This window comes from Littorina saxatilis, linkage group LG1 (assembly GCF_037325665.1).
Source record: "Littorina saxatilis isolate snail1 linkage group LG1, US_GU_Lsax_2.0, whole genome shotgun sequence".
In the NCBI taxonomy this organism is placed as follows: domain Eukaryota; kingdom Metazoa; phylum Mollusca; class Gastropoda; order Littorinimorpha; family Littorinidae; genus Littorina; species Littorina saxatilis.
This window is the reverse complement of record NC_090245.1, coordinates 92477256-92492835: the sequence shown is the minus strand read 5'-3', so window position 1 is coordinate 92492835 and position 15580 is coordinate 92477256. Positions and strand designations below refer to the sequence as shown.

Below are 15580 nucleotides of genomic sequence, written 5' to 3'. Positions count from 1 at the left end.
TGACAAAATGATGAGCCTTATTTACAAAAATAAAGGATCGTAGTTCAAACTGTCTGTCTATGAATGTCTGAATTGAATGTGCTGTCCCGATATACAGGTCGAAATAATATGGCCACCAACATCTCTATTTCTGTGTAATAAAACCTTGGAACCGCAGGCGACGTTAAGTACCGCTATGTCCGTACGGAAAGCACTAAGTACCGCTATGTCCGTACAGAAAGCACTAAGTACCGTTGGTCAAAACACCCGACTACTCCCAATTAGGGCTATGTTTCTACTCAGTTATTTGCTGTCAATGATGATTGAGATACAAGAGAACGATTGCTGTTATTTTTAAATCTGCAGTGAGAACTTTTAGGTTGTGTGTAAAAAGTTGGTTCTGTACGTATATTTCATACGTTAAGTACCTTTGAAATTCAAACCGCTACTACTTGACAAAATGATGAGGCTTATTTACGAAAATAAAGGATCGTAGTTCAAACTAACATGCCTACATATAAACATCATAAACAACACACAAAAGTATTATGTACATGGGTTTTAACATCGCAGGTACTTAGCGCGGTACCTAGTGCCGCCAAGGTCTATGCACGGTACCTAAGGCCCTCTCATACGGACATGCCGGTACTTAGCGTCAGCCTCGCACACACACACACACACACACACACACACACACACAATGAAATAGGAAAAGTAGGGGAAGCGAATGTCGAACATACTGACCTAACTCACACAAGGGGAACGACACAGACAACGCAACTGGGCCTTTCAGTCGCGTTGCAGTTTTAGTTAGACGAGCCTGTCGTTCTACAGCGTGTTTTGCATCTCATAAAATAGACATTACTAGTTGTTCCTTATTTGTCGTCCGCTTAGCTCAGTGGTTCGTGCCGCTGCGGTGCGGTTCCTGAAGTCGCTGGTTTGAGCCCCGTCAAGGCTATCATTTGTTTACGTATTTTTATGAATCATGCGCGCTTTTCCTGTTCAGTTTATACAATATGCTTGGGGGGGGGGGGGGGGTTGTGCTGAACATGCAGGCAGTGCTCATTGATATAAATAGATCGCCATTCAAGACTCAAATACTATAATACTATAACATTTTAATGTCTTAATAAAAACAAGAATACATGCTTTCTATAGTGCCAGGCGGTTTAAAAATAAATCTAATTCACTTAAGTTCTGACTGTCACTAAAAACATCAAGACTTTCTGAGAAATCACTCACTGAAACAGACGCAGCACGCCCGTGTGCTCACACACACACACACACGCACGCACGCACGCACACACGCACACATACACACACACACACACACACACACACACACACAACAAAATAGGAGAAAAGAGCGCTGTAGATAAATAAAGAGGTATACTCTTCTGTGCAGATTGCGGACACTTCGTTTGAAAAAAACACCTCTTGTTGTCACTTTAATTATTATTTCTTCTAAAAATAATGTGCTGGTCAAGATAGCCTGCGTGCAATATGTTCTGACACTCATGGCTGGTCCAAATGGTATTCGCCTTTCAACACTGACAGGCACCACTGTATATACAGTAATACCGTCGTTTCAAATACTTTGCAACAAATGTAACCCATGTGTAAAAGACTTGAACTTCTCAGATTTGTAAAGGTCTTAAAAGGGGTTCCGATGTACTGCATAATGTTTGTTTGTTTGTTTGTTTGTTTGCTTGTTTGTTTGTTTGCTTAACGCCCAGCCGACCACGAAGGGCCATATCAGGGCGGTGCTGCTTTGACATATAACGTGCGCCACACACAAAACAGAAGTCGCAGCACAGGCTTCATGTCTCACCCAGTCACATTATTCTGACACCGGACCAACCAGTCCTAGCACTAACCCCATAATGCCAGACGCCAGGCGGAGCAGCCACTAGATTGCCAATTTTAATCTTAGGTATGACCCGGCCGGGGTTCGAACCCACGACCTCCCGATCACGGGGCGGACGCCTTACCACTAGGCCAACCGTCCCGGTTTCTTTGCACAGCATTTCGTTGTTAATTTAAAGTTTTATTTAGATACAAGTGTTATAAAATATCAAAAATGTATCATGAATTTGACTCAGGGTGCATTGAGTTGGTTCCGTTATCCATCAAATTCAGTTTTGTGTCATGAACACGCACCAAGAAGGAACATTTCGACAACGCACAAAAGGGTACAAATCAATAAAAACTTGGAAGTGTACTATGAACAACGCAAATGTTACTTTTTTTCTTTACTTTCTTTATTTGGTGTTTAACGTCGTTTTCAACCGTTCAAGGTTATATCGCGACGGGGAAAGAGGGGGGGGGGGATGGGATAGAGCCACTTGTTAATTGTTTCTTGTTCACAAAAGCACTAATCAAAAAATTGCTCCAGGGGCTTGCAACGTAGTACAATATATTACCTTACTGGGAGAATGCAAGTTTCCAGTACAAAGGACTTAACATTTATTACATACTGCTTGACTAAAAATCTTTACAAACATTGACTATATTCTATACAAGAAACACTTAACAAGGGTAAAAGGAGAAACAGAATCCGTTAGTCGCCTCTTACGACATGCTGGGGAGTATCGGGTAAATTCTTCCCCCAAACCCGCGGGGGGTGCAAATGTTACTTATTAAAACAATTGACTTAAAACAAATAGTGTTTTTTAGAACTGCATACGTTTCGAACGTTTTGGAAACTTTCACTTAGTCAAGAGAGTAATATCAGACAAAAACACGTTGCAGGCGGTGATTATTTCATTTACACTTGACAAAAAGTCCATCTTTCCCTGCATATTTGACAAAACACCATAAAAAGTCTATCTTTCCATACACATTAAATTTTGAAAAAAACACCATACACATTTGACAAAACCCCATTACAAAGTCTATCCTTCCGTACACATTTGACAAAACACCAATAAAAATTCTATCTTACCTTTCAATTTTGACAAAACACACCCAAAAAAGTCCATCTTTCCATTTAAATTTGACAAAACGCCATTAAAAAAGTCCATCTTTTCATTTGAATTGGACAAAACACCACTAAAAGTCCACGTTCCATTCAATTTTCATAAAACATAAAAATCTATCTTTCCCTTCAAATTTGACAAAACACCATTACAAAAATTCCATCTTTCCATACACTTTTGACAAAACAATAAATCGGTCCTTCCACTCTGTCATGCAGTTTAGTGCCCGCGTTCTTTGCGAAGACGATGCGTGTGACCGTGAAAATCTCTTGTTCACTGTTTCACGGCAACTGGGTTCGGTTCTGTGTGTATTTCCCTGAGTCACACCTCGGCTTCAGAGCGACTGAAACAGAAAACATAGATTAAGTAAACACTTGAAGAAAACGTTCACCAGCAACTCTGCTCTCGTTTGAGTATGTCACTGATATTCAATTCAACTTATTCTTCAAGTCCTGACGTGAAAAAAGGAGGCATATTAGATTGGTATGACGCGTGTGTCAGTGTGTGTCTGTGTGTGTATGTGTCTCTGTGTGTCTGTGTCTGTGTGTCTGCATGTGTGTGGGTGTGTGCCGTCTGTGTGTCTGTGTCTGTGTGTGTGTGTGTGTGTGTTTGGGTGTGTGTGTGTGTGTGTCTGTGTCTGAGTCTGTGTGTGTGTGTGTGTGTGTCAGTAGTTAGATCAAACACGTCCATTAATTCTGTTTGCCATTGAATGTAGGCAGACAGTATCGCTGCAACTCTGATTTCTGTACTCATGAACAATGAGAGGATAATTACTACTTGTTTACTCACCACCCCAGATCTGGAAACTTCCCTTCACCAGTACTAGGAGTACCGTTCTTTTCGCTGGAGCGTGTGGACCCCAGTATGATGTTGACACTAGACTTCAGGGACCCGAAGAACCATTTCACTTTCAACTGCAAAATGTGTGAACAGTAGATACAACCAAACAAGGAGTTAACTGGGGCAAGAAATGCTGCATACAGATTTCGTTTACAGTCAAGAGAACTACTGAAAGCCACATCCATTTTTCGGACCATGATTACAGCTGTCAGTGTACAAATTAAATCATTACTGTCGTAACCGTTCACTGTCAGCATGTTGTGCTTAGGCTTTCATTTGTGCGGTTTATTTGTGTCTGAATAAAACGTTGTCACTTCTCATCTCCACTGACCTTGGTCCTTGAACATTAGCAAAACACACACACACACACACACACACACACACACACACACACACACACACACACACACACACACAAATTCCCCCTTCTCTCCTCCCACTTTCGCACCCCAACCCCCACCCCCACCCTCACCCCATACCATTCGTCACCAAACACAGGTCTTCTCACCTGGACAAAGAATCGAACGCTGATGCAGGAGCTGCCTCGGAAGCTGCCGCTGGTCAGGCCATATGCAGGGGCCATAAGCCCTGCCACCGTCCTATGAAAACTACCGCCGGGCTCCACCCTGAGTAGAGATAGCTCGTGCAGCTCGTCTGTCACTGTATAGCTCACACTGCCCGGCCTGCTCGGCGATATGCTGTCTGTGAAGGTCATCTCCTGCACGTCAAAATATCAATCAATCAATGAGGCTTATATCGCGCATATTCCGTGGGTACAGTTCTAGGCGCTCTGCAGTGATGCCGTGTGAGATGAAATTTTATACGGCCAGTAATTGCAGCCATTTTGGCGCATATTTACCTTTCACGGCCTATTATTCCAAGTCACACGGGTATAGGTAGACAATTATTAACTGTGCCCAAGCAATTTTTGCCAGGAAAGACCCTTTTGTCAATCGTGGGATCTTTAACGTGCACACCCAATGTAGTGTACACGGGGGGGAGTTCGGACACCGAAGAGAGTCTGCACACAAATTTGACTCAGAAATAAATTTCCGCCGAACCTGGGATCGAACTCACGCTGACAGCGGCCAACTGAATACAAATATAACAGGTACATGGACCTCTTTAATGTTTTGTTGTTTGTTTGGTTTTGTGGTGTTGTTGGGTTGTTGTTGTTTTTGGTTGTTGTTGGGTGTGGTTATTTTTTTTTTTGGGGGGGAGGGGGGGGTTCATGGTTATTTTACTATGAAAAGGTTATCGCCCGGCACAGAAGTTAAATAACGACACACACAAGAAAACCACAAAAATTCAAAGGAATATTATCATCTGTTGAAGTAAGGAGAACCAAACTGTTCATTGCTATCACCGCAACAAACAAAAACAAAAAAACCACTATCATGTCGCGTTTCACTTGTCGAGTATTTTTTATCGGACTGGCCAAGATTTATATTTACATATAACAGAAACCAAACGACAGACACAATATGACCACGAACCTCTGCCCCCAGATACGTTTAGATATCGCGTGGGCCAAACATTAAAAGAAAACCATCCTGCCTGACGAACAAAAAAACATATGTTTGATACGTCGGAGTTTGCTTCCTTCTCCATAACGAATCCACACAGCTGTGTGATTCAACAGCTGTTTGTGTGTATTTTTTATCTACAATCTATGCACGTATTAAGAAAGGGGTTTCTGTGCATTGATGATTGGCCCATTCCCAGATGTTAGTGGTTATTATTATATTAATCGTGTACACTAGAGTTCATATAAACTATGTCACGTTATGTTGAGATCGTTTAATAATGTATTATACAATAACCTGATAAAACAGCCATGTATGCTTAACTCGGTGATCCTTGTTAAAAAAATCAAAATCAAATTAAAATTCGTTGTCTTTAGTATACGTTCGGTCTAAGCTGTAAAGAAACTTGTAATGATCTAAAATTGAATCAGGGAAACGTTTTATCGCAGCTTATTGTCATAGGACTTTGTCCGTCCGACACTGATATCCAAAATAGTACGTAAAACTCACCATCTTAAAATCAAGGGACCAGTGCCTAACTGAGCTAGGCCCACAGCACATTTTATTTTGACCATGTTTGTGTGTCGACTTTTTTTGCTCAGTATATTTGTGGCCTATTGTAATCATATAGAAAACGACAGATACCTGAAATCTGATAAACAAGATAAGATACGATTTTTTTATTTTTTTTTATTTTTTTTTATTTTTTACGAGCCCTCGCCCATGAGGGAACAAGAACAATACAAAAACCCAAATAGAAAGGGGAGTAAGCGCTCTATAATGCATACGACATGTTAATAGAGTAAGTGAGAGTTATTCGGAACCATTCTTGATTGATTGATTGATTCTCCTGGCACCTGAGATAACAACAAGCATTGAAATAAACAAGCGTCTGTCCTCAAGTCAGCCCTTAACTGGACGAAGTCAACTACGCGTAGTATACTTTGCGAAGCCGGCCGCACGGAGCTTCAGCACTGAGTTTTCGGTATAAAAAAAAAATTAAAAAAAAGACTTCGTGAAGTCTTCGCGAAGTTGACTTCGGGCTCAATTAAGGACGGGCTTCAAAGATAGTTACCTGAAAGAGAGCGAGCGAAGCATGACGGATGGCCCTGGGGCTCCGGTTGACAATGTGAACATCCGCAGGGATGGCGTCCCCCAGGACGAAGGTCCGCAGCGGTAGGAACAGCTCACACTTGACCAGCCCACTTGAGCCCCACATGCCCCTAACGAGCTTCTCCGTGCGGTCAGCCTGCAGTAAGGGGTTAGCATGTGTGAGCTACAGCTGGTTCGGAGAAGGGTGAATGAAAAAAATAAGCACACGCGACTGATTTTCTGTCTGTCTGTCTGTCTGGATGGCTAGCTGGATGGGTGGCTGGATGGCTGGCTGGCTGTCAGTCAGTCAGTCAGTCAGTGTCTGTGTGTAACAGTCTCAGTGAATATGTGTATGAATGTGTGTCTGCTGATATGAACGTGTTTGTCTTTGTTTATGACTGCGTTAGTGTGTGAATATGTTTGTCCGCCTGTCTGTCTTTCAATCTTTGTAAACATTGGTGAGACACAGTGAACGGCAGACAGACAGACCGACAGAAGGACGGACAAACAGACAGGTAGACAAAGACAGAGAGAGAAAAAAACCTTCCATCTGTTGCCATCAACCCAGCTCACCGCATTTTCATCAAGGCAAAAGTCACGCACGTCCGCAACGTTCCTGACAACCACCTCCACCTCTTCCAACAGCCTCTTCTCCATGCCCACGGGCCGCTGGTTCACGTCCAGGCTGTTGTAGCGGAGCTCTGCCACCACACGGTACTTGACGCTCCCGTTGTGACCCCTGTTACCTCGCCACGTGTCTGGGGCGGGACTGGGGATGGTGATGACCATCCCGTCCCAGCTGCTTCCGCCTTGCAAGATCAGAGGTGATGGGTTGTCTGCAGCTGAGGGAGAGAGGATAGATGGTTGGTTGGTTGGTTGGTTGGTTGGTTGGTTGGTTGGTTGGTTGGTAATTATTTTGTATCGTCTCTTTCGCTCATATTGCTATTCGAGACCAATGCAAGTCTGTTTTCGTTCCTCAGTTCACATGGCAAGCTCCATGCTTTAAATTTGTTTGTTTGTTTAACGCCCAGCCGACCACGAAGAGCCATATGAGGGCGGTGCTGCTTTGACATATAACGTGACACACACAAGACAGAAATCGCAGCAGAGGCTTCATGTCTTACCCAGTCTGCAGTCACATTATTCTGACACCGGACCAACCAGTCCTAGCACTAACCCCATAATGCCAGACGCCAGGCGGAGCAGCCACTAGATTGCCAATTTTAAAGTCTTAGGTATGACCCGGCCGGGGTTCGAACCCACGACCTCCCGATCACGGGGCGGACGCCTTACCGTGCCGGTCATGCTTTAAATTATTTACAATCAGGTCTATCACTGTTAAAAGAAGGTTCTATAAAAGGGAGAGAGGAAGACGAAAAGAGAAAGAGCTTTGTTTATTGGCATGGTCAGCTTCAATGCAGCTTCGGCTTTTAAATGGCATTGCGTAATGTAAAGCTTAGCTGTGTGAAAAAAAGAGCAAGATATTGATCAAGATATGAGCGAAAAGAAAAATTAAGATAACATTTCCTTTTTTCGTGCATTTAAAGGATCCGGTACCAGTGTGCCAACGGACTTCAAAATTATGAAGCCTATTCTAAACGTCCTTCTGTACATGTATCTGCTTATTTTAAATTTGAGGCGACAAGTAGGCTGTTTACGGAAAAAGCTAGCCTTTTACAAAAAAATAACAAGTCGCGTAAGGCGAAAATACAACATTTAGTCAAGTAGCTGTCGAACTCACAGAATGAAACTGAACGCAATGCCATTTTTAAGCAAGACCGTATACTCGTAGCATCGTCAGTCCACCGCTCATGGCAAAGGCAGTGAAATTGACAAGAAGAGTGGGGTAGTAGTTGCGCTAAGAAGGATAGCACGCTTTTCTGTACCTCTCTTTGTTTTAACTTTCTGAGCGTGTTTTTAATCCAAACATATCATATCTATATGTTTTTGGAATCAGGAACCGACAAGGAATAAGATGAAAGTGTTTTTAAATTGATTTCGACAATTTAATTTTGATAATAATTTTTATACATTTAATTTTCAGAGCTTGTTTTTAATCCAAATATAACATATTTATATGTTTTTGGAATCAGAAAATGATGGAGAATAAGATGAACGTAAATTTGGATCGTTTCATAAATTTTTATTTTTTTTTACAATTTTCAGATTTTTAATGACCAAAGTCATTAATTAATTTTTAAGCCACCAAGCTGAAATGCAATACCGAAGTCCGAGCTTCGTCGAAGATTACTTGACCAAAATTTCAACCAATTTGGTTGAAAAATGAGAGCGTGACAGTGCCCCCTCAACTTTCACGAAAAGCCGGATATGACGTCATCAAAGACGTTTATCAAAAAAATGAAAAAAACGTCTGGGGATTTCATACCCAGGAACTCTCATGTCAAATTTAATAAAGATCGGTCAAGTAGTTTAGTCTGAATCGCTCTACACACACACACACACAGACACACACACGCACATACACCACGACCCTCGTCTCGATTCCCCCCTCTACGTTAAAACATTTAGTCAAAACTTGACTAAATGTAAAAATGATGTTCTGTGATTTCCAGACAAGAATGAATGATTGGTCGTGTCCTGTCCTGTCTTGTCGTGTCATGTCCTGTCGTGATGTGACGTGATGTGAAGTGTCATAATTATGATGTCATGCGATGTTATTCGTTGTCATGTCATGGTGCGTGACGTCACGTTACATTGTGGTACGTCATTGGGTGTGTTACGTTCATCTTTGTAACGTTTCGTCACGCTACATAACGTTACGGTTCACAAATCCGTACCTGGCTCGAACAGTCACAAATACATTCAAACGCGGATATCAAATCAAACCAGTGGGATACGAACCTCTATGCCTGAAGGCAAAGGGCTGGTAACCATACCGCTGGACCACAGCGTGCCTTTCGTACAGGGAGACCACCATGTTGCCGCTATTAGCCGCTAGTCTGTACACGTCGAAAGGCACTGAGCGCGCCTCCCCTTCCAACCGCACCACCCCGTCTGTGGACACAAATTAAGAAGGAAAAGATTGACACCGGGACTGATCATTGTATTCGTTCAAAGAACAATGTGTAAACGTATCGCCCCAAAAAGTCATCACATCTATATATCTATCTATATATATATACGACTTGTGTCTGTCTGTCTGTCTGTCTGTTCGCGATGCGCGGCCAAAGTTCTCGGTGGATGTTTTTCAAATTTGGACACCGTATTCAGCTACACCCCGGACACAACCTCATCGATGAGATATTTTAACACGTGCTCTCAGCGCGCAGCGCTGTGCGCGCTGAACCGATTTTGTTTTTTGTTTTTTTTTTGTTGTTGTCGGGATCCATTACAAGTAACTCTTCATTATCTTCTCCAGTGTTTTCAGCCGCGATTATCTCCCTTCCTTCGTGTGGCGTCAATCCATATTCCCGTTACTACGTTACTATTTTTAGAAGGTCACTGCACGTTACTATTTTTAGAAGGTCTCCAGTGTTTTGTGCGTTTATCTCCTTTCCTTCGTGCGCCGGCGAAGCCGGCGTACACCCGGCTTTGGGTCCCAGGCGCAGCCTGGTATTCGGGTCTACTTCTTCCCGGCGAAGCCGGTACCCGGCGAAGCGGGTAATCATCTAGTATATATATATATATATATATATATACGACTTGTGTCTGTGTGTCTGTGTGTGTGTGTGTGTGTTCGCGATGCACGGCCAAAGTTCTCGATGGATCTGCTTCAAATTTGGTGGGCATATTCAGGCAGACCCCGGACACAACCTGGTCGATGAGAATTTTCAACACGTGCTTTCAGCGCGCAGCACTGAACCGATTTTGGTTTTTCTGTTCATCTTCCCAGATCCATTCCCAGTAACTCTTCCTTATCTTCTCCAGTGTTATGCGTCTATCTCCCTTCCTTCGTGTGGTGTCAATCCATATACTATTTTTAGAAGGTCACTGTCGACAACGCTCAATCCATATTCCCGTTACTATTTTTAGAAGGTCACTGTCCCGGCGAAGCCGGGTATTACTCTTCCTTATCTTCTCCAGTGTTTTGCGCGTTTATCTCCCTTCCTTCGTGCGGTGCGCGCGAAGCCGGCGTACACCCGGCTTTGCCGGGTCCCATTCGGTTCTACTTCTTCCCGGCGAAGCCTTACCCGGCGAAGCGGGTATTCATCTAGTAACACATATATGCTTGCATATCAAGGACAGAAGCAGGAATAAGACGCGGCTACAAAAGCCCAGTGTGTGTGTGTGTGTGTGTGTGTGTGTGTGTGTGTGTGTGTGTGTGTGTGTGTGTGTGTGTCTGTCTATCTGTCTGTCTGTGTGTGTGTCTGTGTGTGTGTGTGTGTGTGTGTCTGTCTGTCTGTCTGTCTGTCTGTGTGTGGGTGTACGTGGGTGTGAGTCTGTGTGTGTGTTAGTGTGGGGTGTCTGTCTGTCTTCTGTCTGTCTGTCTTGTCTGTCTGTCTGTCTGTCTGTCTGTCTGTCTGTCTGTCTGTCTGTCTGTCTGTCTGTCTGTCTGTCTGTCTGTCTGTCTGTCAGTCCGTCGCGTCTTCCGTCTGTCTGTCTGAAAGGCTCTGTCACACGACCAAGTCGGAATAGCATTTATGTCTCACAGCTTCAACAGAGGAGAGAACAAACACGTTTTGCGTACTCAGGCTTGATAAACCTAAACACAGGAGCAGCCATTGTGGAGAGATCTACTTTTTGACGAAAGTGACCGAACAACTATGAATGACGTCGCGGTATATGTGAATGACGTCACAGTCATCGTCACAGTCTCTTTTGAAGCATGGCAATCTTCATGGCGTCTTTCTGTGTCTGCATCCGCGAAATGTTTGTTCTTTCCGGGATCTTTGTCATCTATGTTCATAACTCTGTTCTTCTAGATTCAGATTAACAAGCCTCGTGAGCGAGCCACTTTCCAAGGGCAGCTAAATTCGCGTATGGAAACAGTTCTGTCGTCTGGGATGCCGTTTTCAGTATTCTCAGCGTTGAAGAATTTGTAAAGAGAGGAAACGATAACAGAAATAATACTCGTGTGTGCATTTTGGGGCTTTTGGAGGGACGATTTCGAGTTTGAATCCGTTCTTGCACATGCTCCAAAGCGTGTAACATACAATCTTGCACACGTTTGCTTTAGTAGTGGCAAAGAAGGAAAGCGTGCGACATTGTCGAATGTAAACAGAACAGTCTCAAACGCCATCTTTGGTTTACGAAACGTCACCAAGTGACGTCAACGGTCTAAAAATAGCCCAAGTCCTGGAGAACTGTTGCTAAACAATGCAATAAATAATTAATTATTTCTCGTAATTGGTAAGGACTTCAAACCTAAAACTTTGCAGGAAGCTTAATTTATACATCCCCGCAACGATGGGAAAAGCCCTGGAAGTAATTAAACTAATTAAATAGGACTATGTCAGCCTTTAACTGGTCGACAATGCAAAGTATACTTCGCAAAGCTGGCCGCACGGAGCTTTAGCACTGAGTTTTCGGTAAAAAGACTTTGCGAAGTCTACGCGAAGTTGACTTCGGGCTCAATTAAGAACAGGCCTTATATAATAACCCGGCCAAAGGGCGTCATCGCCCCGAACGAAATCTTCAAAATCTCCAAAATCCTTTGGAATTGTTGGTAGGGAAATTAATGCTACTTGAGTTTGTTATCCAAACTGATACGAAGTGAACGGGAGCATTATTATGGTCAACTTAACTTACTTCGAATAGTGAGATCGACAGAACATACAGTACACAAATAATACGAACGGAGAAACTCGGAAATCGACGAGTTCATACTGAAACACATGTTCCAAATGTCACGTGTAATATTCGAAGTCAACATTTCTATGTTTACCACGAACGCTTATGAGCCCGGTTAGCTCAATCGGTAGAACGCCCGACAGCCAGGTCGTTACTTATGCGGTCACGGGTTCGAATCTCTTAGCAGTCTGACATTTTTTAAACTTTTAACTTTTAAACTTTTTTAAAATTCTTTTCTGAACTCATAATTCTTGGGTGGTTGTTTTTTTTTAATTCATTTTGATTAATTCCAAAGGTTTTGAGTGACGTATTAAAGGTCGAATTTATCCAAGGGTTGTGGTATAATTATCGAATGCTTCCAGTGAACGATTTCCCAGAATGACCCATTCTATTTCAAGTAACATTGGCTTTTGAGAAAAGCCCAATTGGCCATTGTATCATCGCGCGTCGACCACATGTAAAAGTCATTAACGTTTCCTAATTATAATGCACTTATGAGTTATTTCTAATACGTTAAATGTTTGAAAATTATAACAGACACGTCGAGAATATGCATATCAACATGAGCCGGAAGGCAGCATGCGGGGCTAAGTCTGGAGATTAAACGAATGAAACTCAGAATATACTCTCAGCTTTCGGAATTTGGGCTATAACCCCGTTATGCCCCATGTGGGGCTCACTTTAACACTGAGTGAATCTCAAACAGTATTTCTTCGTTCAGAGTGTAACGTCACTTCCACGGAGTTAATTCGGGACTCGGCCGACGTCCCTTCTACAGGACTATTTCGGGAGATAGCCCGCTCTGGATCCGACATAGGCTTGAGAAAGTCTGCTGGTGTACTCACGGTTGACTTGAATAGGCCTGTCGGTGACGACACGGACGCAGCACGTGATTTGATGCCCCGGTCTGACCACTCGGCCAGGTGCGGCTGTTATCTCCATCCGAGTTTTGGTCATGGTGTTTTGATGCACGTTAATTGTCCTGTGTCACTCTGAAAACAGTTTGGAATGTCAACAAAAACTGGACATCTTTCATGCTGCTTGCATAGCAAGGAAGCAGGAATAAGACGCGGCTACACAACCCCAGTGTGTGTGTGTGTGTGTGTCTGTGTCTGTGTGTCTGGCTGTGTCTGTTTGTGTGGGGTGGGGTGTCTGTCTCTCTGTCTGTGTCTCTCTGTCAGTCAGTCCGTCGCGTCTTCTGTCTGTCTGTCTGTATGTGCGCGTGTCAGTCTTGCTTGCTTGCTGTAGTATAGACAGTTTCGCCTACTCTCAGCACAAAGTATAAACAAGTCGCGTAAGGCGAAAATACAACATTTAGTCAAGTAGCTGTCGAACTCACAGAATGAAACTGAACGCAATGCAACGCAGCAAGACCGTATACTCGTAGCATCGTCAGTCCACCGAGCACGGCAAAGGCAGTGAAATTGACAGGAAGAGCGGGGTAGTACTTGCGCTGAGAAGGATTGCACGCTTTTCTGTACCTCTCTTTGTTTTAACTTTCTGAGCGTGTTTTTAATCCAAACATATCATATCTATATGTTTTTGGAATCAGGAACCGACAAGGAATAAGATGAAAGTGTTTTTAAATTGATTTGAAAAATTTAATTTTGATAATAATTTTTATATATTTAATTTTCAGAGCTTGTTTTTAATCCAAATATAACATATTTATATGTTTTTGGAATCAGCAAATGCTGGAGAATAAGATGAACGTAAATTTGGATCGTTTTAGAAAAAAATAATTTTTTTTACAATTTTCAGATTTTTAATGACCAAAGTCATTAATTAAGTTTTAAGCCACCAAGCTGAAATGCAATACCGAAGTCCGGGCTTCGTCGAAGACTACTTGACCAAAATTTCAACCAATTTGGTTGAAAAATGAGAGCGTGACAGTGCCGCCTCAACTTTCACGAAAAGCCGGATATGACGTCATCAAAGACATTTATCAAAAAAAGAAAAAAACGTTCGGGGATATCATACCCAGGAACTCTCATGTCAAATTTCATAAAGATCGGTCCAGTAGTTTGGTCTGAATCGCTCTACACGCACGCACACACGCACGCACACACGCGCACACATACACCGCGACCCGCGTTTCGATTCCCCCTCTATGTTAAAACATTTAGTCAAAACTTGACTAAATGTAAAAACATTGTTTAGTTCAAGTAAAAACTACAAGAATTGTCTACACCCTTGGTCACGTGAAGTCTTTACTTCAACCACACGTACATTCTCAGAGAACATACCGATACATCATTACATGTTTGTACAACTAGTGCAGCTCACGCAAAAAAAAATCAAACAAAATAAAGGATAACACAAGGCCCAAAAGGGATGGTGGGTGTTTGCGGGTGCTCAATTTCACGAACGATGCCGTTAAAGACTACTGAATTTGAAAGGGATTAGGACAAAAGTAAACACACACACACACACACACACACACACACACACACACACAAGCAAACACACAACCACATTTCGACTTACCTACTCTCGAAAATATTCAAGAAGTGTTAGTGTTCCAGAGGGAAGGGAAACTAACAAGCTGTGTAATTCAAGTCCCAAATCGAACACAACGAAAATGACTTTCCGGTGTAAACAGATGTGCCTGTGTCTGAGTGAACTAACAATTTTCCGTGTTTCATGTACCATTTCCGAGTCTCGCGTGCAAAATGCAAAACCAGAAAAGAATACACGCACCGTTGTGTGACAAACAATTCGTGAGTCCTTTTGTTGATGTTCCGGGCTACGTTATCCTGCCCTGTGCTGTTCTGTGCTGTGTGTGTGTATGTGTGTGTGTATGTATGTATGTACGTGCGTGCGTGCATATGCGTCAGTGCGCGCGTGTCTGTGTGTGTGTACGTGTGCGTGTGGCTGACTGTGTGTGTGTATGTGTGTGTGTGTGTGTGTTTGCGTGCCGCGTGCGCGTGTGCGTGTGTGTACGTGTGCGTGTGGCTATGTGTGTGTGTGTGTATGTGTATGGATGTCTCTCTCTCTCTCTCTCTCTCTCTCTCTCTCTCTCTCTCTCTCTCAAGCTCTCTCTCAAGCTCTCTCTCAAGCTCTCTCTCAAGCTCTCTCTCAAGCTCTCTCAAGCTCTCTCTTTCTTTCCATTCTCTCTCTCTCTCTCTCAAGCTCTCTCTCTCTCTTTATTTCCATTCTCTCTCTCTCTCTCTCTCTCTCTCTCTCTCTCTCTCTCTCTCTCTCTCTCTCTCTCTCTCTCTCTCTCTCTCTCTCTCTCTCTTGTTTGTCTCTGGACTCTTTTGTAACCCTGGTCGTATGTACATACGATAACATGCTGTGCATTAAAGCTGTGGTCTATTTATGACTTTCCGGGGCTACGAGGTTGAAAAATAGGGATAAAATCATGTTGGCAGAATTCTGTACAGCAAACGCTACCCGAAACCCGACCTATAC

The 15580-nt window shown here is 43.0% G+C and overlaps 1 protein-coding gene across 1 annotated transcript; it reads right to left on the bottom strand.

The window, feature by feature from the left end:
* Positions 1 to 1648: 1648 nt before the first annotated feature.
* LOC138945642 (uncharacterized) lies at positions 1649 to 14789 on the bottom strand. Its single transcript, XM_070317123.1, has 8 exons — positions 14654 to 14789; positions 13012 to 13158; positions 9278 to 9430; positions 6989 to 7257; positions 6399 to 6572; positions 4306 to 4515; positions 3747 to 3871; positions 1649 to 3300 (listed from the first exon to the last, which is right to left on the bottom strand). Exons 2-8 carry the CDS (start codon positions 13121 to 13123, stop codon positions 3279 to 3281), a joined length of 1065 nt encoding a protein of 354 aa, XP_070173224.1. The 5' UTR covers positions 13124 to 13158; positions 14654 to 14789; the 3' UTR covers positions 1649 to 3278.
* Positions 14790 to 15580: the final 791 nt, after the last annotated feature.